The sequence below is a fragment of the Ochotona curzoniae genome, unplaced genomic scaffold, assembly GCF_017591425.1.
Source record: "Ochotona curzoniae isolate NIBS_2020 unplaced genomic scaffold, NIBS_Ocur_1.0 scaffold_4937, whole genome shotgun sequence".
Taxonomy (NCBI): Eukaryota; Metazoa; Chordata; class Mammalia; order Lagomorpha; family Ochotonidae; genus Ochotona; species Ochotona curzoniae.
The window spans coordinates 6,009,886-6,033,529 of NW_024467126.1; the positions used below are offsets into that span (position 1 = coordinate 6,009,886).

Below are 23,644 nucleotides of genomic sequence, written 5' to 3' on the forward strand. Positions count from 1 at the left end.
TACTCCCTGAAGCTGTCTTCTGCCAGTGACGCCCTGGGGTGTGGCCGGTGGGCGACCTGGGTACATGTCACTGCCACCCACCAGGCCTGGACCTGGTTCATGTAGGGAGTGAACCAGTGATGGAAGATGTTTCTCTCCATAAATTGGCCTTTGCAATAAATCTTTTTTTTTTTTTTAGGTTTATTTATTTTTATTGCAAAGTCAGACATACAGAGAGGAGGAAAGAGAGGAAGATCTTCCATCTGATGGTTCACTCCCCAGGCGGCCCCAACAGCTGGAGCTGAGCCGATCTGAAGCCAGGAGCTTTTCCAGGTCTCCCACGCGGGTCCCAAAGCTTTTGGCCGTCTTCGACCGCCTTCCCAGGCCACAAGCAGGGAGCTGGATGGAAAGCGGGGCTGCTGGGATTAGAACCGGCCCCATGTGGGATCCTGGCCCGTGTAAGGCGAGGACTTTAGCCACTACGCTCTATTGCGCCAGGCCCCCTCCAGTAAATCTTTAAAAATCACTCCTTTTCTCTTTCAAAGTGGTTATTCAATTTTTATTTTCATTTTATTTGGGAGACAGGCTCTTCCAGACATTGGTTTACTCCCCAAATCCCAGAAACAACTAGGCCTGGGCCAGGCCAAATCCAGGAGCCAGGCTCCAGCCTGGGCCCCCAGGTGGGTGTTGGCGACCCCAGCACTGGAGGTGCATGGAAGAAGCTGGGTCAGGACCCTTGGTGTGGGATGCGGGCCTCCCACCAGGGGCATCAAGCCCACCCCACACACTCCAGGAGCTGAAAAACATCCCCGTGGGTGACCGGATGCAGCCTCTGCCTGGCCCCAGCTCAGGGTTTAGGAGACGGGGCACACGTCCACCCAGCCCTGGGAGGGACGGTAACTAACAGGCGCTGCCGGGCCGGACGAGGTGCCCCCGTCGGGGTCTCTGCATCCAAACCCGGGCAGGGAACCAGCTGCTGGCCTGGAGCCTGCGAGGGGGCAGGGCCAGCAAGCCCCGACCCTGGGCACCTGCCCCTGCCTGTGGCTTCCCCGGTGTGCGCCGCGCCTCCGCACCCGGTGCCCGGAGAGCCTCCCCGCGGCGCCGCCGCCCCAGGCCTGGCCGCTGACCGCTGACCCCCGCCCCTGCGCGGGGCGTGACCGACGGGGCGGAGCCCGGAGTCCCCGCCTGCGCGCGGGAAGCTGGAAGCGGGAAGCGGGAAGCGGGGCCCGAGCGCGGGTCTGCGCGCCCTCCCGGCTGATCCCAGAGCTCCGTGCACTGGTCACTCCGAAGCCACCAGGTGGCTCTCACCTCGGGTCCTTCACCACGTCGGCTTCTCAGACGCCCGGGCCCAGCCACCCGCGCGGCAGGTGAGGGCCCTAGCCCCGCTCCTTCCCAGCCGATGCGTGCAGGGGCCCAAAGTGGGCTGAGACCCCAGGTCGGGGTGGGCGGGGAGGGGGCGCAGGCGCGGTCCAGCTTCACGATGGAAAGGCCAGCCGCCCAGCCACGGGGCGCACAGTCCCCCAGAGCGATCACACCGTCCGCAGCCGCGCTGGCCGGGCTGCCCTCACCCCCTCCTCTCCCGGCCTCCGCAGCTTCCCGGGGCCTGCCCGAGCAGGCCTGGCCTGCGAGCTGGGACATGCCCGTCCCCCAAGGACAGCCGGCGGGTGATGGCGACAGAGGCGGAGGGGCTGCAGCCCGCGGCAGCTGTCACCCCAGATGCTGCCACAGCCCAGGCAGAGGCCGAGCCCGCTGCACCTCGTCTCCTGGCCGGGAACAGACTGAGCCTGGACCTGCAGCCCGGGGGCTGCCGGCGGCTCCTGCGCCTCTGTGCCCAGCCGGCCCCCGAGCTGCGGCAGGCGGCGTTCCTGCGGCTGAGCCCCCACGAGGACCCCAGGCTGCTGGAGGCCGCCCTGGCCCTGGTGCCCACTCACCTGCCCCGCCTCCGCTCCCTGGTCCTCACAGGTGAGCTTGCCTGCCTCCTGCCCTGGACCTGCCTTCCCAGGGGCACTGCTGAGCTGACCCAGCGCGCACGGGGCAGCGCGGCCCGGCACTGTCCGGTACCTGCTGCAGTTCAGATGGGGGGGCTCCTGGGTGGGGCTGGGGGCTGGGGTGCTGGCGCTAAAGGCCATGATCCCTGCCCCTCCCCAGGAGGGCAGCGCCGGGACCCACTGGGTGCCTGTCTCCCGGGCGCCCTGAACACACTGCCAGCCGCCCTGGGCGGCCTGGCCCGCCTGGCCCACCTGGACCTAAGCTTCAACAGCCTGCGGACGCTGCCGGCCTGTGTCCCACACATGCGTGGCCTGGATGCGCTGCTGGTCTCCTACAACCACCTCTCGGAGCTGCCTGAGGCTCTGGGCGCCCTCACTGCCCTCACCTTCCTCTCGGCCGCCCACAACCAGCTCCAGGCACTGCCCACCACGCTGGGCGCGCTGACCAGCCTGCAGCGCCTCGACCTCTCGGGGAACATGCTGGACGCCCTGCCCCCTGCCATCTCAGGCCTCTGCAGCCTCTCTGAGCTGAACCTGGCGTCCAACGCACTGCAGACCATTCCCGCCTCCTTGGGTGAGTGGTGGCAGAGCCCGGGGCCAGCGGGCAGCATCCCTTGGCCCCTGTGGACTACGGGCTGCTCATGCCAGCCAGTGCCCACTGCTCTCCGCCCGTCCACAGCTGGGCTGCGCTCCCTGCGGGTCCTCACCCTTCATAGCAACCGTCTAACCTCCGTGCCCGCCAGCCTGGCGGGCCTCCCGCTGCTGGTCCAGCTGGACCTGCGAGACAACCAGCTCCGGGATGTGCCTGTGGAGCTACGGGATGCCCCCTTCGTGCGTCTGAAGGGCAACCCCTTGGGCGAGGCCCCCCCAGGCCTCCCGAGCCCCCCAGGTAGGCCCACAGCTAGGGCAGGTGATGGGTGGGCCCCCAGGCCTGGCACCAACCCCAACACCGATCAACTCCTCCTGCAGGGAGGCCCCTGGAGCCGGGAATGCCCCGGCTGTTCCTGACCTCGGATGTGGACAGGTAGGGGTGGTGGGTGAGGGGCACCATCTCTCTACCCTGTCCCCAGGGGCCTCTCGCTGCCCTCTGACCCACGCCCCTCCTTCCTCAGCTTCCCAGTGACCCCTCGAGGCTGCTGTGTGACCCTGGCCAGTGGTTTCCGCCTGCGGTTCCCAGCAGGGGCCACTGCGACCCCTGTCACCATCTCCTACCAGCTGTGGCTGCCGGAGCCGGGCCTGGCCCCGCTGGGCCCCCACGACTCCCTGCTTAGCGGTGTCCTGGAGCTGCGGCCCCACGGGCTGGTCTTCCACCAGGCAGGACAAGGAGGGTGGAGGATGAGTGGGGACGCGGGCAGGCTGGGCCCCAACCCTCACACACCCTGCCTCCACAGGACGTGAGCCTGTGGCTGCGGGTCGTGCCCCCTCGGACCCGGCTGTGGCGTGAGGTGGTGGTCAGGACCCGGAGTGACAGCAGCTGGAGTGACCTGGAGACCCACCTGGAGAAGGAGGCGCCCCAAGTGAGACCTGCATGGGCTAGGCGGGGTCAGCGGGCAGCCCCGGCCGCTGCCTGCCGCTCTCACAGCGTCTTTCTTCTGCCTCTCACTGTCCCAGTGGCTCTGGGCCCGCTGCCAGGTGCCCCACTTCTCATGGTTCCTCGCAGTCCTGCGCCCTGTGTCTGATGCCTGCCTGGTGCCACCGGAGGGGACACTGCTGTGTTCCTCGGGCCATCCCGGGGTCAAGGTCACCTTCCCCCCAGGGGCCACTCAGGAACCTCGCCGTGTGTCCATGCAGGTATGGGTCGGCTGGGCTGAGGCGGCAGGGTTCCCTAGCAAACGGATGCTCAGGGCTCCTGTCCACTGCAGGTGGTACACATGGCTGGCCGGGAGCTGCGAGCCCTCCTGGGGGAGCCCCAGGCAGCCGTGAGTCCCCTGCTGTGCCTGTCCCTCAGCGGCGACTCTGCCTTCCTGCAGCCGGTCACTGTGCAGCTGCCTCTGCCGGCCGGGCTCACAGGTAAGAGGCAGCCGGCTGGGACCTGGCCCCAGGACCTGGCCGGGGGGCCTCAGCTGCTGTCCCCACCCAGGCCTCAGTCTGGACCGCTCCCGCCTGCACCTGCTACACCTGGCCCCTCCCGCAGCCTCCTGGGATGACATCACAGCGGGGGTGGGGCTGGAGCTCACCCACCTGTATGCCCGCTTCCAGGTCACCCACTTCTCCTGGTCAGTGCGCCCTGCCCGCTCCCTCAGCCCCCCTCCCTGTGTGTTGAGCCCCCTAGCTTCACTCCCGGCCCCCCAGGTACTGGCTGTGGTATACCACCAAGACCTGTGTTGGGGAGCTGGCGCGCAAGGCCTGGGAGAGGCTGCGGCTCCACCGCGTGAACCTCATCGCACTGCAGCGACGCCGGGACCCTGAGCAGGTCCTCCTGCAGTGCCTGCCCCGGGACAAGGTGGGGCAGGGGGACCAGGGACAGTGGAGAGAGCCTGGGGGAGGCTGTGGGTGCCAAGGGCAGTGCGGGGGGCTCGGGAGGCTGTGGTGGGCTGGGACAGTGAGGGAGGCTGTGGGGGTCCAGGGGCGGTGTGGGGAGCTGTCCGGGGCTGTTCACTGGGAAGCATCGGGGGGTCCCAGGAGCTCGGGCTCCCTGCAGGTGGACGCTACCCTGAGGCGGCTGCTGGATCGGTACCGCGGCCCGGAGCCCTCGGACACCGTGGAACTGTTCGAGGGCGAGAAGTTCTTTGCAGCTTTCGAGCGGGGCATTGAGGTGGACGCGGGTAGGCCCTGTGCCCGGGCGGGGACCCCTTGGGCTCTGCCTTCCGCCCACCGCCAGCTGACTGCCGCTCTCCCCCAGACCGGCCCGACTGCGTGGGGGGCAGAGTCTGCTTTGTCTTCTACTCCCACCTCAAGAACGTGAAGGAGTTGTATGTGAGCACAGCTCTGGACCGCCGGGCTCAGGACGTGCGGGGACAGGTGTGTGCTTGGGCTCGGGCACCGGCCCCCGGGCTGCCCAGAGCGCTGAGTGTCCCCTCCCCCAGGTGTCCTTCTACCGGGGCACGGTGCCCACCGAGGTCCCCGCGGAGGCCGAGGCCGCCCGGCGGAGGAAGGGTGCAGACGACCTGTGGATGGCTACCCTGCCCCTCAAACTGCCGGTGCGGACATAGCCCGGGGGTGCTGGGGGCTTGTGGGCAGGGCAGCGAGGTGGGGTTCCCTACACGCCTTTCTTCCCGCAGAGGCTGCGGGCATCCGCAAGGGCAGAGCAGGGCGCTGGACTCTCCCTGGCCCCTCTGAACTTGGGTGACGCGGAGACCGGCTTCTTGACCCAGAGCAACCTGCTGAGTGTGGCAGCTCGCCTGGGGCCTGACTGGCCCAACGTGGCCCTGCACCTGGGCCTCCCCCACCAGCAGCTGCAGCGCATCCGCCACGCCTTCCGGTGAGGGGAGCGGCCAGGAGCGCGGAGAGCTGGGCCTCAGCCTGCTGGACTCTTGGTCACCACCCCCTCCTCTCCCAGGGACGACCTGGACGGGCAGATCCGCCATATGCTCTTCTCCTGGGCCGAGCGCCAGGCTGGGCAGCCCGGGGCCGTGGGGAAGCTGCTGACGGCCCTGGAGCAGAGCGACCGGCGGGACGTGGCAGAGGAGGTTCGAGCCATCCTGGACCTTGGGCACAGCAAATACCAGGACAGCATCCGGCGCACAGGCCTGGCCGGGCAGGACCCCTCTCCACCTGACCCCAGCCCTGCACTGGCTGCGGAGCCTGCCCAGGCCTAGGCGTGGCCATATGGCCCTGGACCTTGACCTGCTGGCGTGTGCGGGGGGGCCCTCTGTGAAAGCCTTGGTGCTCCGTGTGCAAAAAACACGCGCTGTTGCCTCTGTTGCAGCTGGCTTTATTTGAGGGGTGGGAAGGAAGCTGGAAGGCCGGGGGTGCCCCTGTGCCCAGGACGCCCTCCTAGCGAGCGCCACACCTCCCCCCCACCCCTGCTACAAAATAGCAGCCAGCCCGATACAAAATCGCCTCTGCTGTCCCGCTGGTTCCCTCGCAACTGCCCCAGGTGGCTGCGGGACCCCTCCTCGCCCAGAGCACCCCTCCCACGCGCTCCACCAACACGCGCGTCCCTCGGGTGCGGGCAGCAGGCCCAGAGGGCTCCCAGGTGGCGGCGGCGCAGTGGCCGCGGCGGCCGGGAGGGGGAGCCGGAGCCCGCGAGCCGGGCCGGGGGCGGAGCGCGCGCGGCCTCGAGCGGACGCGCCTCCCCGCCTCGGTGCAGGCGCGCGGCGCGGCGGGCGGCGGAGCGCGGTGAGTGCCTGCGGGGCTGCCGCGTGCGCTCGCCCGGGCGCGGCCCGGCTGCCGCGGCGGGGGAGGAGGCTGCTGCCCGCTGGGGCGCGCGGGGTGGCCGCGGCGGGTGCTGGGCCGCCGGATGCTCCGGCCCCTCGGGCGCCCGGGTGTGGGAGGCCGCGCTCGGCCCCGGCTGTGCCGGGCGCGCTCTCCGCGCACACGTGTCCCCGCGGGTGGGCGCCTGGGGCCCGGGCGCACGCGAGGTCGTGCCGGGGCGCACTCGCGGGCCCCCGCGGACGGGCGTGGACGCGTGCGTGGCCAGGCGGGGGCCCGCATCGCCTTTGTCCGCCGGCTGGGGCGCGGCGCCGCCCAGGACCCCTTCCGGGCCTTGCAGCCAGCCGGGAGCGATTGTGTGGGAAGCGCCCCGGGCCTCACCCCTGGCTGCCCTTACTGGGCAAGGCGGCGTGGCCCCTGGTGTCCCCAAGCCGCTTCTGCCCAGCTCACCTAAGGGCAGGGAGGGGGCCAAGTGCAGAGGAAGCCCTGCCAGCTGATGGCTCCGCTCTCCAGGGAAGGACGGCTCTACGAGGGCTGGACTAGACCCTTTGGAGGGATTTCAGAGGGGGTACCAGTCGCCCCAGAAGGCCCCAGGGCAGCTGGCAGAGCCGCTTAGGCCTGTCCGCACCTCCAGAGGCAGGTGGGGTGGGGGAGGGACCGGGTTGAAGTTCAGAGGCTGGCGAAGGATGTGGCCCTGACCCTGGCCCCGGCGCCGCAGAGTGCCCCATCCCCTGCCCTCTGGACCTGCCAGGTGTGCGCGGCCTGGGTGGCCGCCAGCCAGCCCTCCCCTGCCCTTGTGCACCTGCCCCTGACTGACAGGCACAGGTGGGAGCCGCGCCTCCCCAGGGGCTCGCAGGGTGCCAGGCCGGGAGCTGATGCTGCACACGGCCCCCTGCGGCTGCGGCCAGCACCCCCACACACACCTCCGTGGCCGGGGTCTGCAGTCCCTGGTGGGTGGGACGCCCCCAGCCCTCCTGCCTCTCCCAGAAGCTGCCAGGAGCCCGGCTGCCTAAAGTGAAAGAGAAAGTTGCCCCCCTCCCCACAGCCCGCCCCACCCCGCCCCGCGGCCAATCCCGCGGCCCGTCCCTCCCCCTCTGCTGCCGGCTTTATCTGCGGGGAGGTGGCTCCGGGCGAGGGACCTGGGGGTGGTCACGAGCCGCGTGAGCTTGCCGAGCTGCCAGCTGCTGGTGAGTCTGTCACTGCTGACCTCGGGAGGGGGAGGCAGCGGCAGGAGCGGGTCCAGGGCTCCAGCAGCCCCCCACCCATCACCTCACTGGCTTTCCTGGAAGTCCCAGCCGACGGCCGGCGGGAGATAGCCCATCTCTCCTGTGGAATGGATGGGGGCAGCCCCTGGGAGCCCCAGGCCAGCGTCGTCTAGCCTAACCGGCTGACCAGGGATGCTGAAGACCCCCAGACCCATTCTGAGGTGGCAGGAGCCAGCTCTGCATCTGGGGGGGGGGGGGCCGTCCCAGCCAAGCTGGTTCAGGGTCAAGGTTCTCGGGCAGCCACTCTGGCCCGTGCCACTGTCCCCCAGGGTGGCCTGGCCCTTTAAAAGCTGGAGCTCAAGCTGTGTGCACGTGAGCGCCAGCGTGTGCTGTGGAAGGCCAGCCGGGAGGACACATGAGGGGCCCAGGGGTGGGTGGCCGTGAGGAGCCGCCTCCCTGACCCAAGCATCTCCTGCCTGGGGTGGTGGGTACGGCGCGGGAGGCTGGGGTCTCCTTGATTCCCTGCCTCCCTCCAGGACCTAGCTGCCCGTGGTGGTAACCGGCTCCGTGGTGGTCCCTGAAGGTGGGGGCCCAGCACCAGCCCAAGCCCCACCCACACGCTGCCGCCTCAGCCACCCTCCCCCCCTAGCCCCCCTAGCCCTCCCTGTTGGCTTCTACTGTTGGTTGTGCCGTGCTGGGGGTTCAATGGCTGAGAAACAGATCAGGTGAGCCCCACCCTTGGATCCCGCACCCCCAACCTGGCTCCCACGGCCCCTCTGCAGGGCAGGGAGTGGGTCTGACACCCCCTCCATCCGCACAGCCTGCCCGCCAAGCTCATCAATGGTGGCATTGCGGGCCTCATCGGGGTCACCTGCGTGTTCCCCATTGACCTGGCCAAGACGCGGCTGCAGAACCAGCAGAATGGCCAGCGCATGTATGCCAGCATGTGAGTACCCGGCAGATGGGGCAGCAGGGAGGGGACGGCCTCACTGCGGGTCCCCGGCCTACACTGGGGCCAGCCCCCAGCTCACCTCATCCCTCTTGGCCACAGGTCCGACTGCCTCATCAAGACCATTCGGTCCGAGGGCTACTTCGGGATGTACCGGGGTGAGGCTGGCGCTTGCAGGGTGCATGGGGGGAGGGGTGGTCCTGCTGAGTGGCAGCTGTCAGTGGCCCACCTGGGCTCTTGGTGCCCAGCGTGGCTCTGTGCCTCCCCCTGCTCGCCTTCTGGCACAGGCAGAACCCCATCTGTGCCTGGGAAGGGAGGGGTGTCATCACTGCAAAGCAGCTTAGGGAATAGCAGGGCGGGAGTCGCCCAGAAGCTAGCAGCCCTGGGCGCTGGGGTCCAGCGTCCTTGCCCCTTGGCACTGGAGATGAGGGGAAGTGGAGGTGGAAGCGGGGGTGAATGCCCGACTGTCCACTGTCCCTGCCAGTCCCGCCCCCCCTGGCACCAGCCAGACCCAAATGTGGGTGAGAGGGCAGGAGCGGGCAGCAGAGAACAGCCAGGATGGGGCTGTGCCAGCCGGGAGGCTGCGCTGGCCGCTGGCCTCCAGCCTGGGCCCCTGAGCCCATCTACTGCCCCTCACCCTCTTGAGCGCTGTGTGTCCCACAGGGGCCGCCGTGAACCTGACCTTGGTCACCCCCGAGAAGGCTATCAAACTGGCAGCCAACGACTTCTTCCGATACCAGCTGTCCAAGGACGGGTGAGAGGCCCTGGGTGGGACTGGTCCTCTAACTGCCAGCCCCCCGGCACAGGAGGTGCGGTTGTCCGAATCCTATGCTGGCCCTGTCAGTTGCCTGTGGGGGCACCCCTGCACCCCAATTCTGCTGTCCCCAAGTGCAATGTGGGGTCTCTGGGGAGGGACTGACCTTCCCCTCCTCACTGGGCCCTGCCACACGGTGCCAGGCAGCCGCTGACCCTGCTTAAGGAGATGCTGGCCGGCTGTGGGGCGGGCACGTGCCAGGTGATTGTGACCACGCCCATGGAGATGCTGAAGATCCAGCTGCAGGATGCGGGGCGCATTGGTGAGGGGGCCGGGCCTGGGAGTGGGGGCTGGGGAGGGCAGCTGCCTGGCCCCTGCTCAACCCTCCCAAGAAGTGACAGCAACCCCTCTCCCCAGCTGCTCAGAGGAAGATCCTGGCTGCCCAGGCCCAGCTCTCGGCCCAGGGTGGCGTCCAGCCCTCCGTGGAGGCTCCGGCTGTGCCCCGGCCCACGGCTGTCCAGCTGACCCGGGACCTGCTGCGGAGCCACGGCATCGCTGGCCTCTACAAGGGCCTGGGGGCCACGCTGCTGAGGTGGGGACTGTGTTGCTCAGGTGCGGGGGACAGGGTAGGGGTGTCGGCCTGCTGCTGCCCCCAGGGTCACCGGGGGTCTCCCTCCCCCCCTACAGGGACGTCCCCTTCTCCATCGTCTACTTCCCCCTCTTTGCCAACCTGAACCAGCTGGGGCGCCCGGCGGGCGAGGAGAAGTCGCCCTTCTACGTATCCTTCCTGGCCGGCTGCGTGGCTGGCAGCACGGCCGCAGTGGCCGTCAACCCCTGTGATGGTCAGTGCCGGGGGATGGGGGCTCCTGAGGGTGGGACCCCAGGGGGCGTGCTGGGGGAGCGGGGTTCCCTCGCTCACCTGCCGGTCCTCACAGTGGTGAAGACGCGTCTGCAGTCACTGCAGCGTGGGGTGAATGAAGACACCTACTCGGGAATCGTGGACTGTGCCAGGTGGGCCGGGCCCCTAGGCGGGCGGGCGGGCCGGGGCGTGGTGTGAGCGGCCCTGACCTTGCTCTCTGCCCCGCAGGAAGATCTGGCAGCACGAGGGCCCGACGGCCTTCCTGAAGGGTGCCTACTGCCGTGCCCTGGTCATCGCACCACTGTTTGGCATTGCACAGGTGGTCTACTTCCTGGGCATTGCGGAGTCCCTCCTGGGGCTGCTGCCGTCCCGCCAGGCCTGAGCCGGACCATGCAGCGGCCAGCCCAGGCAGTACCCCCACCCTGGGGGCGAGTGGTGCAGGGTCCACGCGGGTGGCACTCCCACGCGCCTCGCCTGCCCAGGCATAGGGACCAGCGTCCTATTTATGTAGAAAAATGTGGAAATCTTGACATTCCTCCGGCCAGCCCTGCCCCAGTCCTGTCCGGTTCGCGGCCCCAGGGACAGAGCTGGTCTCTGCTGGGGCTCCCGCGGCCGGGGCTGCGCGGGGTGGCTCCGCCAATCGGCTCTCATCTCTGAGGTCCTCGTGGCCCTTCGGGGGACCGGCACAATCCTATTTATTGAACCTGCTGCGCCCATCCCTGTCCGTCTGTCCGTCCACCTTCCACCAGGACTCAGTCCAGCCCCCTCTTGGGCGGCCCTGGAGAAGAGAGGGATGGCACGGCCACCCTGTGGGACCCTGACATGTGAGGGGTGTGCCGCCCAGCCCTCCGCTGGCCAGGCCCCTTGGGAGCGCCAGGGCTGAGCCCGTGCGCTGGCTGCCCCAGCCCAGTCCAGAGATGTCCCGTCCTGGCCCTCGCCCTGGGAGCGGGCAGGTGGGCGCCCTGCCTGTCGTGCCCCGTCCTGGGCCTCTGCCCGCCTCGTGGTTGTGCTGCTCAGTGTCCCCACGTGCTGGTGCTGTCGGCTGCCCCGGGACTGCCCCTGTCGCCACTCCTGCACCGTGGAAGCTGTGCTGCTGCTTATAGAAGTCTATTTTTTTTCCTTTGAAGAGTTTTAAGAAGTAACTTTTGTGTCTTGTCATGTAAGAGGATAAATAAATATTCTACCTAGGTAGATGCCTGGCTCCAGGAGTGTGTGTGGGGGTGCTGCGGGAAGGGCGGAACCTCCCAGGTGGTCACCTGGCCACCTCCCAGGAGCCCCAGGGTCCAGTGTCTGGAAACTTCTGTTCCCGCCCACTCGGGCCACGCCCATGGGGCGGCCAGAGCTGCTCAGACCACGCCTCTGGGGGCGAGGACCGGGGGGGTTGTCTGGGGTGGGCGGGGTCCAGCCGGCCGAGCCGCTTGGGCCACGCCCACGTGGCTGTCAGAGCTGCCTAAACCACGCCTTTAGAGGCGGGGCAAAACCCACCGCGCCTCTCGGGCTACGCCCACGGGGCGGAGCCGCCGCCGGTCCTGCGCACGGCCCTGCGCGGTGCATTGTGGGCAACTCCCGGGCTCCGCGCATCGCAGCCGCGCCGGCGGGAGGGAGCGCAGCACTGCGGGACGCAGGACGGAGTAAGGCGGCGGGCGCGGACGCGGCTGGCGCCCCGGGGGAGGCGCCCGGGCTGGAAGGTCGCGGGGCTCGGCTGGGCCCTGCGGCTCCGGTGGGCACGGGCGGCTGGAGGGAGGGCCGAGCCGGGGCGGAGGGAGCCGAGGGAACGGAGCCCCGCGCCTTGCACCCTGGGCACCCACGGGCGGGGCGGGAGAAGGGCAGCCACCGGGCCCTGGGACGTGGGACAGCGGCCAGGCCTCTGGGTGGACACCCTGGTCACACTGCGACCTTCAGGTGACCTTCAGCGAGGCCTGGCAGACTGGCCCCATCTTCCCACCAGAGGCTGACAGGTGGTCCCTGGGCTGCGGGAACGCCAGGCTCTGCGTGGCCGGGCCTGGGCCCCATCTCCACGCCCCTGTGCCACCCGAGCGACAAGCACCCCCAGGGTACAGCAGGGACTCTATGACCTTGAGCCGCCGCAGAGGAGGCCGTCCGGGAGGCCTTGTCCCTGGGTCTGTGTTGGTCTGTGTTGTCCCCTAGCCTTGGGCCGACTCTCAGCAACAGCCCCTGCTGCTAGCTTGCCCACCCTGCCCAGCGCCAGCCAGAAGGATATGGGCATGTACCGTGCCCTGCCCTCCCCCATGTATGGCCACAGCCAGCATACAACTGGGGCAGCAGGAACCAGCAGAGGCCAGGCGGGAGAGGGGTCTGACGTGCACAGGAGGCATGGAAGCACAGAGGGACGGATGGGAGCACAGAGCCGGGTGGGGTCTCCCAGGCTCAAGAGGTGAGGGCTGCCTGGGGGCTGAATCCTTGTCCCCTACCCCCGCCCATGTGTCTCCTGCAGGCCCATATCATGCCCAGGGCCCAGCCGTGCTGAACTTACTGCCCGTCCCACACACCTGGCAGCACCACCAGCATGGAGGCTAGAGGGAAGGGGGCCGGCAGCCCCAAGCCCGACACCAAGGCGCCCCAGGCCACTGCTGAGGCCAAGGCTGCCCCGGCCGGTGACAGCAAGGCCACTTCCAGCAAGCCCATTAAGAAGGAGGGGCAGGTCGAGAAGCAGGGGCCGCCCACCCCTGCCTCAGCGGCCACCACCAAGAAAGCCCCAGCCAAGGCCGACCCTGCTCTTCTGAACAACCACAGCAACCTGAAGCCTACCCCTGTGGCCCCTGGCAGCCCCGAGCCAGCCCCAGAGCCCAAGGGCCCTGCAGATGGGGCCGAAGAAGAGCCAGCGGCCAGCGCCTCGGGGGGCCGGGCCTGGGCCTTGGAGAACTTGACTCCCCTGCTGGTGGCGGGGGGTGTGGCTGTGGCAGCCGTGGCCCTGACCCTGGGAGTGGCTTTTCTGGCCCGGAAGAAATGATGCCACTTTCTGTACAGAGCTGGAGCGTAATGCATGCAGAGCTGACCGCCACACGCACACACGCGTGCGTGCGCACACGCCCCAGCACGCCCCTCCCAGGCTGCAGGGAGCCCAGTGTGTGTCCAGCCTGGGCACTGGAGGTGGGCTGGCCTGGTCAGGGCCCAGGACATTAAAGGGTGTGGCTGTCCCAGTGGTCCCGCTCCTGCTCTGTCTCCAGCAAGCCCGCCCCGCAGCGCACACCCCTCGCTCCTGCTCCCCGCCTGCTTCTTGCCCCTTGTCTCACAAGCGTATACATGCAATAATTCTGGTAGCGTAGGATCGCTTGGCTGGCAACCGGCACCCATGCCCACAGCCCCTTCCAGCCTGCAGGGGGACCTTGCCCAGCCCCTAGGCACACGTGGTCCCAGCCTGGGCCTGGATGCTGAGGGAGGGGCTGTCCACACCTGTCTGGTGCCCATGGAAACGTGCCCAAGGGGAGGCCAGGGCTGAAATAAACTCTGTTACCTGACACTGGGCTGCTCTTGCCTGCACATGGGGGAGGGACTGACCGCTCTCCCCTGCACTGGGAGGGAGGGGCTCCCCTCCGGAGGCGCGTGGAACCAACCCTGGGCGTTCAAGGACAACAGGTTGGGACGCTCCCCCAGCCCCGTGCCCTGGTTGGTCCCCAGTCACTGTGTCCTTTGACCTGATGGGTTCAGCCTTGCTGGGAGCCCTGGGCCCAGTGGGCATACCCGCTCTGCAGCACTGACCCCCTAGGCCTGGCCACGGTGTGGATGGAGACCAGGGGACATGGGAGAAGGCAGCAGGACGCTTTCTGGAGCTGGGGAGGGGGAGGCAGGGTCCAGCTGGCCAGGCTTGCCGGTGCTAGGTGGGCTGTGTCCCTGGCATTTCCCTTGGAGCGCTCCTGGAACCTGTCCTCAGAGATCCAGCCTGTGTTCATCTGGGCCCAAGCAGAAGGGGACAGCGCCTGCCACCCTGCCCTAGACCACCCCTCCTGCACCAGTCCTTTTTTGTCAATGTATTTTTTAAAGATTTATTTCATTAATTTCAAAGAGAATTTTGCACCTGCTGCTCAGTGCTCAGATGCTGCAACGACAGGCTGCACAGGGGCCAGAACAGCAGGGGTCCCAGCATTTTGCTATCTTCTTGGCACCTCAGGGGTGCCCACAGGGACCTCAGCCCACAGGGACCTGCGCCTCCCTTCCCTCCCACTACCTGAGGAGTGAGCTTGGAGAGCTGTGGGCAGACCCCGAGCCTAGCAGCAGCCCTGCTGGGCCGGACTCAGGGAAACCAAGGCCAAGTTAGGGACAGCAGAGGGGGAGCGTGGCACTCCGAGCTGCGAGCAGGCGCGGCCAGGGGTGCCGGGCATCCCGGCCAGGGTCCCCCCACATCCGAGCTGCGAGCAGGCGCGGCCAGTCGTGCCGGGCATTCCCCCACGTCCGAGCTGCGAGCAGGCGCGGCCAGTCGTGCCGGGCATCCCGGCCAGGGTCCCCCCACGTCCCCAGGGTCCCCCCACGTCCGGCGCTCCGAGCTCGGCGCATGCGCACATCCTGCCCGGCCCCAGGCGCATGCGCACGCACCCTCGCTGACCATGGCGGCCGAGCGGCTCCCCAGCCGGCCGGCCTGTCTGCTGGTGGCCAGCGGCGCGGCGGAAGGTGAGGGCCGAGCGGCGGGCGGTGGCTGGTGCGGGCCGGGCCTGCTGCCGCGGTGACCTCCGGGGCCGCGCGCAGCGAGCCTCCCTTCCGCGTGTGCGCTCGGCAGCGCGCCCACCCGGGACCCTTCCTCCCGCAGGCGTGTCCGCCCAGTCCTTCCTCCACTGCTTCTCTCTGGCCAGCGCTGCCTTCAACCTGCAGGTGGCCACGCCGGGGGTGAGCTCGTCCGCCGCGGTCCCACGGCTGGGGGGTCTTCCCTGCTCGCCCGGGTGCCCCTGGCGGGGACTTGGGCTGCTCCTCGGTGTCCCCGGGAGGCGGGGGTGACCACCCGGGGTCCGGCCCTGCAGGGCAAAGCCGTGGACTTCGTGGACGTGTCCGAGAGCAACGCCCGCTGGGTGCAGGACTTCCGCCTCAAGGCCTACGCCAGCCCTGCCAAACTCGAGTCCATCGATGGTGGGTGGGGAACCCGCGACCCGGGGAAGGACCGGGCAGGGCGCGCGGGCCTCCGCCCTGGAGGCTGACCAGGGCCCGCGACCCTCCGCAGGAGCCAGGTACCACGCGCTGCTGATTCCCAGCTGTCCGGGGGCACTGGCCGACCTGGCCAGCAGCGGCTCCCTGGCCCGCATCCTGCAGCACTTCCAGGCCGAGGGCAGTGAGTGATCTGGGGCCCCACCTGGCGGGCAAGTGGGCGGGTGTGGCTGCCCGGGGGCCACTGTGGTGCCATGGTGCTGCCCAGGGCAGTGGGGTCTGGTCTAACTCTCCCACGGACCCGTGTGAAGGCAGAGTGGGCCTTTCAGTGTCCTGGCAGTTCAGCAGAACATGCACAGGTGTGAAGGTCCCCGGCCACCTGGCGCAGTCCCGTCTGCAGCCCACATGGGAAGGGAAGAGGGGCCATTCACACCTCCATCCTCAGCCGACCTGGGCCCGTCCAGGCTGGGGACCCACCCCCTCAGCCCCCACCGCCATTCCAGAGCCCATCTGTGCCGTGGGTGACGGTGTAGCGGCCCTGTGCTGCGCCACCAATGAGGACAGGTCCTGGGTGTTCCGCGGCTACAGCCTGACAGGGGTGAGGCCCTCCCCGTGCGCTCCCCCCTCCCTGTGGCCCGCCCTGGTGTGGGGGTTGGGGCTCCCCGGGTGGGAGTGGGCTGGGCAGGGCTCCAGCTCATTCCCTGTGCCCCAGCCCTCCGTGTATGAGCTTGTCAGGGTGCCTGGCTTCGCCCGCTTGCCACTCATTGTGGAGGACTTCGTGAAGGACGCAGGTGCTGGCTTCAGTGGTGAGCAGGGGACTAGGCTCAGAGGGGTACCTGCTGGCCAGGGACGGGCTCCAGGGGGGGCCACTTGCTGACAGGGGCACGTTCTGGGGGCACCTGCTGGCCAGGGACGGGCTCCAGGGGGGCCACTTGCTGACAGGGGCACGTTCTGGGGGCACCTGCTGGCCAGGGACGGGCTCCAGGGGGGCCACTTGCTGACAGGGGCATGTTCTGGGGGCACCTGCTGGCCAGGGATGGGCTCCAGCCTGAAGCCTGTCTCGCCCTGCAGCCAGTGAGCCTGGGGCTGTACATGTGGTGCTGGACCGCCACCTGGTCACCGGGCAGAATGCCAACTCCACTGTGCCCGCTGTGCAGATCCTGCTGCTGCTGTGTAACCGGTGAGCAACATGCAGAACCTGCAAGGCTCACGGGTGGGGCCCTGGGGTGGCCCTGAGCCCTGCCCTGAGTGTGCTGTCCCATAGGAAATGAGCAGAAGCGGCCAGAGGTGACCCACCTGGCCTAACACCCCTGTGTCAGGGCAGCCCCCGGAAGGGGCCCAGGGACCTGAGGTGAGCAGAAGCTTCCAGAAGCTGCAGCCCTGGCGTCTGGCTTCACATGTGAGAAGTCCACAGAGGTTGGCCGCGAGGGACTCGGAACGGGGACACTACTGCCCTGCCCTGCCCAGCCCCACGTGGAGCCCGAGACCTGTACTGCTGTATGCCCGAGCACCTGCAGTTCCCTGGGGCTGGGGCCGCCTCCCTGCTGAGGTTCAGGCCTGGTCCAGCCCGTCCAGAGGCCTAGCCCCTCATACCCCATTCCCCAACCAGGGGCACCCAGTACCGGTGACCTGGTGGGAGGCCCTTGGTGACTGTCCCGCTGTCCACCCAGGAAGAAGCAGCCCCCTGCTCCCATGTGCTCTCACACATCTGTGGACCCAGCCCCATTTAAAACACAAGAAAAATGAAAAAGCACAGACTAGAAGTGGTACTGTGCAGGCTCCTGAGAACAGGCAGGCTTCCTCGCGTGGGGGGCCCGTCCTGGCAGCGCATGAGGGCTGTGGTGGGGGCTACCTGAGGCAGAGGCCAGTGTCCAAGGCGGAGGACCTGCCTCAGTCGGAAGCCCCAGCTCAGTGGGTGAGGCCTCCCAACATGGCTATGGATACTCCTGCAGGCCCACTCATGGCAACAGGCACACTGGGACCTGTGTCACCAGCTGCGTCCACTGATGGGTCTTGGGACCACTTGGACAGAGCTGCTGCCAGGATGTGCGGGCGCATACCGAGCTGTCCCAGGAGGGCAGAGGGGGCACCCCAGCTGTGCCCTGTGCAGGCCGCCATCCACAAAGCCTGGCTGAAGAACTGCCTTCTGGCAGGAGTACCTCAGCAACGGCCTCATGGGGTGGGGGCTGCGGCCTGCTGGCCTTCCCGGGCCAGCCAGGGGCAGACCCGCTGGGCCCAAAGCATCTCCACCTGAACCTTCCCTCCCAGCAGCACATGGGAAGCACCAGGCCTGTGCAGGCAGGTGTTATCTGCAGAAGCCTGGACTTGGCATGTCCTTCCGACATGCTCTGGCACTGCGGGCCACCCCCAGGCCCACCCCCTCCTCTCCCAGGTCACTAGTACCCGGACCTGGGTCCTGTGGCCTGCAGAACGGCGGGGTGGGCACTGCTGCCCACTGGTTACCTGATGCCCTGGGGAGGGAGAGGGGGGAAGTGGGACAGCCCAGGAGAAGTGACTGCTTTACTGCACAAGGCAAAATTTACATAAAATCAGAAACCCATGATCCACCCCGCTCCACCTGCAAAGAAATGCGTGCCTCGTTCTGGGCCGTCCAGGGACCCTCAGGGCACGCCTCGGGCGCCTCACTTGCCATTCTCGGTGCCGAACATGAGTTCCTGGAGGGGAAGCAGGGTGAGTGAGGTCAGTGCACGTGTGTGCCCAGCCCTTGCCGCCAGCACCCACCCACCCTGCACCCTCAGCAGTGTGTTTATGTAAATGTGCGCGCAGCCCTTACCGCCAGCATCCGCTCCAGCTTGACGGCATCAGCAGCGAACTTGCGGATCCCGTCAGAGAGCTTCTCCACGGCCATCTGGTCCTCGTTGTGCAGCCAGCGGAAGGCGGCCTCGTCCAGGTGCAGCTTCTCCAGGTCACTGGCCTGGGCTGGGACACAGAACAGCCCTTGTACGCCTGCCCGCTGCCCCCAGGGCCTGGCTCCCGGGGGCCATGTCGGGCAGGGCCTCACCCGCCTTGGCTGAGAGCATGGGTGTCAGCTTGGTGGTGTCCTTGAGCAGCTCGGCCAGGAGCTTGGGTGCGATGGTCAGGAAGTCGCAGCCGGCTAACGCCTTGACCTCGCCCGTGTTGCGGAAGGAGGCGCCCATGACGATGGTCTTGTAGCCAAACTTCTTGTAGTAGTTGTAGATCCTGGTGACGCTCTGCACCCCTGTGGCACAGCCAGCCGGGGCCGGTTCAGGGTGGCTCTCCCCGGCCCCTCTCCCAGCCCGGGTCTTTCTCCACCCGGCTGCTCACCAGGGTCCTCCAGGGGCTCATAGGACTTCTTGTCTGTGTTGGCCACATGCCAGTCAAGGATGCGGCCCACAAACGGCGAGATGAGCGTGACGCCCGCCTCGGCACAGGCCACTGCCTGAGCGAAGGAGAAGAGCAGTGTCATGTTGCAGTGGATGCCGTGCTGCTCTTCCAGCTCCCTACGGGGAGGACAGGGACAGGGCCGGGTCAGTGCTGCGGTCCCTGTGGGGAGGACAGGGACAGGGCCGGGTCAGTGCTGGGGTCACTGTGGGGAGGACAGGGCCGGGTCAGTGCTGGGGTCCAGGGATAGGCGCTGTATACCCACGGCATGAGATCCGTAAACACTGGACAATGAGTGCCAGCCCACATACACACACACCACCAAGACCCAGTCTCCACTCATACCAGCAGGTGCTGTGGCCTGGGCAGAGTAACCCCTAACAACCTCTACCAGGCCTGCCCCCAGCCCTGGTTCTTCATGTGCTGGCATGTTCTGTAGCCTAGTCAGTCTGCCACATCGCATCTGGCTTTCATGCATGCCATGGGAGCTGCAGCGTAGTTCATCCCAACCTGCCCCCAGATCCAGCACACACATCAGCTGTCTGGCCCTGGCTCCAGCCCAGGCTCTCCTGCTTGCCAGTGGGAGCTGCAGTGTAGCAGGAGAGTGCCCGCAGTTCCCCTACCAGGCCCGCTCCTAGTCCCAGTAAAGGGGGACTTGCGCCTGTAAAGGGGGTGTTGTGGTCCAGGCTGACACTTGCCAGCAGAGTGGCACACAGGAGCATGACGGTCAGCTCATCTAAGTCAGGGCAGGGAACATCAAGTGCAGGGCAGGTTGGACTGCTGCCCTGGCCAAGCTTTGCACCAAGCTAGTGTATCTGTGGATAGGGGGCTTTGTCAACCAACACACCTTGGAAAGATTCTCTTAGCCCTACTAGGACCTAGGACGAAGCCGACAACCTCTCAGAACTATCAAAACCACTCAAGTAACACCCCTGGGACACTCTTCCCTACGAATTCCTCTGACAGGAGGGAGGGGTCTCTTCCCCATCCCCCTCGCATGTGAAACGTGTCCCACCCACCTTCCTCCACACGTGACCCTCCCCACCCACTTAGAGGCTCACAAGGGTGTGGAACCCTCAATTATGTAAACAGTGTTAAAATAAACTAAAGGGTGTGGCAGTAGCACCCTACAAGAGCACCAATCTAGCCCACCCACGTGGGTGACTAGAGGGGTGCCCTGGCTTTGGCCCTCTGGGGCCTGAGCTGGGAGATGAAGCAGCATGCACCCAGGGCACTCACTTTCCCGCCTGGATGCCCTCCCAGGTGGAGGACAGCTTGATGAGAATCCGCTCCTTGCTGACTCCAGCTTCCTTGTAGAGCTCGATGAGGCGCCTGGCCCGGGCCACCATGGCAGCCTTGTCAAAGGAGAGCCTGGGGCGGAGGAGAGAGTCAGCAAGGCCTTCTGGGGAAGGGTCAGGGGTCAGCAGGGCCCAGGGAGGGAAGGGATGGGGACACCGGGTGCCACCCTGAGAGGTACAAATCCCTTCTCAGGCAGCTGAAAACCAGCCCTCAGGATACAGTGCCCTCCTGGGTCCTGTGGCCACTCGGTCCTGCCAGTGCTCCTGATAACCGGTCCTGGCCTGCTGCTGATCCGCCACGAGGCAGTCACGGCTCGACCTCCACTCCTCAGCCAGGCAGAAGTGTGCCTCTTGCCAGAAAGGCACTCACCTTGCGTCTACTTCTGTGGACACTCGGCCTGGAATCTTCTTCAGGATCTCAACGCCGAACAGCACAAAGAGCTTGTCCATGGCATTTCTCAGCTGCTGCTCTTGTGAACTGCAACCAAGAGGGAAGAGAGACTAAAAGGAATTCAAACCCACGGGACAGCTCTGTGAGCCCTTAAGACAGCGAGCAGGGCAGGCACTGCAGAGCCCGGCTGTGGGCGGTGCCCAGGGAGGCAGATGCTGGCCCGAGGCCACCGGGAGCTGTGGGCTCCTGGCTTCAGCCTGGCCCATCAAGAGCTAGACTGGATGGGCGCCAACTCGGCACCTTCATGGCCTGACAGGCAGAGGGTGCTCAGTGGAAGTTCCCTCAAGAGTCAGGCAGGGCCCTGGGGAGCCCTCAGGGCAGAAAGAGCCTGGCCCCAGGGGGAGCCCTGGCATAGACTGGCATGAGCACGCACATACCCCCAGGGCCTGGCCCACACTCAGCTGTCCAGCTCTTACAGGAACACACACACATCAGTTGGCCTGGCTTGCACTCACCCGCCCAGCTTCTTGCCATAGGCCACGGCCTCCTGCACCAGCTCCTGGTAGGCGGGCATCTGTGCTGCGGCCAGGATCAGCGAGGGGTTGGTGGTGGCATCCTGAGGCTTATACTCCTCGATGGCTGCAAACAGGACAGACAGACGGGGTCAGCTGGGACGGCAGTGAGCCGTCATGGACACCACATGGACACCACGTCTCCAAGCTGACCTCAGTGCACAGGCCTGGCCAGGGCAGCTGGAGCAGTGCCCACTGGTGCAAAGCTGTCACACCGCAGGCCACAGACTACATTCCTGGGTGAGGAACCGATGCTGGGCCTGGCTGTGCCAAGCAGGCCCAGGGGCCCCAAGTCGAGAGCCAGCTTCAGACCCGGAAGTTCCTGCTTGTGGCCTGCAAAAGCAGTGCAGGCTGTCCTGGGCCCCAGTCCCCACGCAGGGAGCAGAGGGACGCTTCTGGCTCCTGGCCCAGCCCTGCCCGCTGAGGCCACTGCCCTCTCACATCTAGGATGAACAGGCGAGTGTTCTAGAAAGTCAGTTGGGGCAGAAAGAGCATTTAAGAGTGTCTATGAATCAGGAGCAGCCCCCATGGTGCCACCAAGCCCTGGCTGGCAGAGCAGACCCCAGCTCGAACACACCCATGGTGCCACCAGGGCCTGGCTGGCAGAGCAGACCCAGCTCAGACACACCCATGGTGCCACCAAGCCCTGGCTGGCAGAGCAAACCCCAGCTTGAACACCCCCGTGGTGCCACCAAGCCCTGGCTGGCAGAGCAAACCCCAGCTTGAACACCCCCGTGGTGCCACCAAGCCCTGGCTGGCAGAGCAGATCCCAGCTCAAACACACCGGCTGAGGTGACCCCTCCCCAGTTGGTTGGTTGGTTTATTTTCAAAGACCTATTATTTATTTGAAGGGCAAAGTTAGTAAGAAGGAAGAAAGGTCTTCCATCTGCTGGTCCACTCTCCCAACAGGCACTTCAGGGCTGGGCCAGGTGGAAGCCAGGAACTTCTTCAGGTCTCCCACGTGGGCCGTCCCTGGCTGCATTCCCAGGCCACAAGCAGAGAGCTGGATGGGAAGGGGGCAGCCGGGACAGGAACCGGCACTAAACTGGGTGGGGACAGGCGGAGATCTGGCCATCAGTGCCACGACGTGCCTGTCCTCCACAGGTCTTCCTGTGTGCCCTTCCCCCAGGCCTGGGACAGGTTCTCAGGGCTTGGTGTGCCAGCTGGAACACGCGGGAAATGGTGACAGGGTGGCTTTTCCAACTCAGCAAGAGTCAGCAGGGACAATGGCTGAGCCTCAGGATGCAGCACCCCCACCCCTGGAGGCAGAGCTGGAAGAGCCCCCGAGGACGGTCAGTGCTTCTAGCAGCCCAGGGCTCTTACTGGAATATTCTCCAAAGCTTGCATTTCCCCTGACAGGCAGATGGCCCACGTGCCCATGCTGGGGTCCCCAGAGGGACTCACATCCAGCATGCTGGAGCTGTGAGGCCCGCCCAGGCACCCACACTGCACCAGCCAGCTATCTTCGAGGCGTAATCTGCCTAATCGCTCTGGGCCAGATAAACAGCCTCCTCCAGCCACAGGCTCTTTCTCAAGTCACCGTGAGAAAGCAGAAATGCAGGCAGCCACTTCCTCGTCAGGCGCCCACACCCCCTGCCTCGGGACCGACCTGGGAGCGGCCCCTCCTCCACCCTGCACCCCGACTTCTCCCTCGGGGTCACTCAGCCACCCAGCCAGAGGGGTGACCCCCGGGGCAGGGGCTGCAGGGCCACCAAGAGCTGCAAAGACAGGGTGTCACGGCTGCCTCTGTGCTGCCCCCTGACCCTGCCTGCTGCCCCCTGTTCCTGCCTGCTGACCCCGATCCCTACCTGCTGACCCTGACCCTGTCCCTGCCTACTCTCCCCTGCCTGCTGCCCCGACCCCTGACCCTGCCTGCTGAGCCCTGCCTGCCGCCCCGACCCCTGACCCTGCCTGCTGGCCCCTGCCTGCCGCCCCCTGTCCCTGCCTGCTGACCCCTGTCCCTGCCTGCTGACCCCGACCCCTGCCTGCTGACCCCGACGCCTGACCTCGGACCCTGGCCGCCGCCCCCCTCGGTGCCTAGGGACCCCGGCTCCGCTTCCTTCCGGGCCCGGCGTGGCGCGCTCCGTGGCGGCCTCACCGTGGAAGTCGCCCGTGTCGGCCACCACGGTAGTGAACTGCTTGAGCTGCTCCAGCGCGGACTCCACGCGCTGACGCTTCACCGGGGAGCCCGACATGGCGGCGGCTGCGACGGCGGCGGCGGCGGTGGCGGCGGGAGGAAGACCGAGTGCACTGGCCCACAATGCCCCGCGCCGCCGGCCAATCGCAGCGCGGAGCGGGAGGGAGGAGCGCGAAGCCCCGCCCTGGTGGTGTAGTTCCGCCCCTGGTGTCAGAGCTCCCCCTTGGAAGAGGAACCCCGCCCCTAAAGACAGAGCTCCGCCCCTGGAGACAGAGTTCCGCCCTTGGAGATAGAGCTCCGCCCCTGGAGACAGAGCTCCGCCCTTGGAGATAGAGCCCCGCCCCTGGATATCGAGTCCCGCCCCCTGGAGACAGAGCCCCGCCCTTGGGGGGGTCAAATACCACCCCTGGAGACAGAACTCCGCCCTTGGAGATAGAACCCGCCCCCTGGAGACAGAGCCCCGCCCCTGGAGACAGAGCCCCGCCCCTGGAGATCGAACCCCGCCCCACGGCGCCCTGGGGTGCAAGGTGCACCGCGATGCGTGAGTCAAGGCCGGAGGGCCCGGCTGCTGCAGCACCAAAACCCAGCTCCACCGGCTCCCTGCTGATGCACCAGAACGCAGCGAGCATGGAGCAGGTGCTTGGACCTGCACCCACAGGGACCCCGAGGGAGCTCTTGGCTTCAGCCTGGCCCAGCCCTGCCTCTGCAGCCATTTGGGGAGTGGAATAGCACTCACTCTCTTCC

General features: G+C 67.1%; 5 protein-coding genes across 8 annotated transcripts; 4 read left to right on the forward strand and 1 right to left on the reverse strand.

The window, feature by feature from the left end:
• Positions 1-1,197: 1,197 nt before the first annotated feature.
• On the forward strand, positions 1,198-5,830 carry PIDD1 (p53-induced death domain protein 1). Its single transcript, XM_040971043.1, has 16 exons — positions 1,198-1,346; positions 1,572-1,941; positions 2,128-2,541; positions 2,647-2,856; positions 2,937-2,991; positions 3,080-3,281; positions 3,359-3,484; positions 3,579-3,758; positions 3,830-3,977; positions 4,048-4,183; positions 4,260-4,410; positions 4,609-4,732; positions 4,810-4,928; positions 4,994-5,107; positions 5,189-5,388; positions 5,467-5,830. Exons 2-16 carry the CDS (start codon positions 1,647-1,649, stop codon positions 5,723-5,725), a joined length of 2,733 nt encoding a protein of 910 aa, XP_040826977.1. The 5' UTR covers positions 1,198-1,346; positions 1,572-1,646; the 3' UTR covers positions 5,726-5,830.
• Positions 5,831-6,798: 968 nt separating this feature from the next.
• Positions 6,799-11,236, forward strand: SLC25A22 (solute carrier family 25 member 22). The gene is made up of 9 exons (XM_040971005.1): positions 6,799-8,211; positions 8,307-8,432; positions 8,538-8,593; positions 9,099-9,189; positions 9,393-9,511; positions 9,607-9,781; positions 9,877-10,031; positions 10,125-10,200; positions 10,277-11,236. The coding sequence occupies exons 1-9, from the start codon at positions 8,192-8,194 to the stop codon at positions 10,428-10,430; spliced, it is 972 nt and encodes a 323-aa protein (XP_040826939.1). The 5' UTR covers positions 6,799-8,191; the 3' UTR covers positions 10,431-11,236.
• A 1,286-nt stretch (positions 11,237-12,522) lies between these two features.
• Positions 12,523-13,496, forward strand: CEND1 (cell cycle exit and neuronal differentiation 1). Its single transcript, XM_040971026.1, has one exon. The coding sequence runs from the start codon at positions 12,576-12,578 to the stop codon at positions 13,017-13,019; it is 444 nt and encodes a 147-aa protein (XP_040826960.1). The 5' UTR covers positions 12,523-12,575; the 3' UTR covers positions 13,020-13,496.
• A 1,106-nt stretch (positions 13,497-14,602) lies between these two features.
• Positions 14,603-17,623, forward strand: GATD1 (glutamine amidotransferase class 1 domain containing 1). 2 transcript variants are annotated; one of them, XM_040970704.1, is made up of 8 exons: positions 14,603-14,674; positions 14,811-14,887; positions 15,019-15,124; positions 15,216-15,323; positions 15,643-15,737; positions 15,852-15,945; positions 16,211-16,319; positions 16,404-17,623. In XM_040970704.1, exons 1-8 carry the CDS (start codon positions 14,611-14,613, stop codon positions 16,408-16,410), a joined length of 660 nt encoding a protein of 219 aa, XP_040826638.1. In that variant the 5' UTR covers positions 14,603-14,610; the 3' UTR covers positions 16,411-17,623. The 2 variants fall into 2 exon arrangements, with proteins under 2 accessions (XP_040826638.1, XP_040826637.1); XM_040970703.1 differs by having other exon boundaries at positions 15,643-15,945.
• Positions 17,624-17,645: 22 nt separating this feature from the next.
• Positions 17,646-22,998, reverse strand: TALDO1 (transaldolase 1). Of its 3 annotated transcripts, none has more exons than XM_040970700.1 (8): positions 22,862-22,998; positions 20,707-20,830; positions 20,171-20,278; positions 19,742-19,873; positions 18,446-18,621; positions 18,166-18,359; positions 17,934-18,079; positions 17,646-17,814 (listed from the first exon to the last, which is right to left on the reverse strand). In XM_040970700.1, exons 1-8 carry the CDS (start codon positions 22,956-22,958, stop codon positions 17,679-17,681), a joined length of 1,113 nt encoding a protein of 370 aa, XP_040826634.1. In that variant the 5' UTR covers positions 22,959-22,998; the 3' UTR covers positions 17,646-17,678. The 3 variants fall into 3 exon arrangements, with proteins under 3 accessions (XP_040826634.1, XP_040826635.1, XP_040826636.1); XM_040970701.1 differs by having other exon boundaries at positions 18,162-18,359; positions 22,862-22,993; XM_040970702.1 differs by lacking the exon at positions 19,742-19,873 and having other exon boundaries at positions 18,162-18,359; positions 22,862-22,993.
• Between the last annotated feature and the right edge of the window lie 646 nt (positions 22,999-23,644).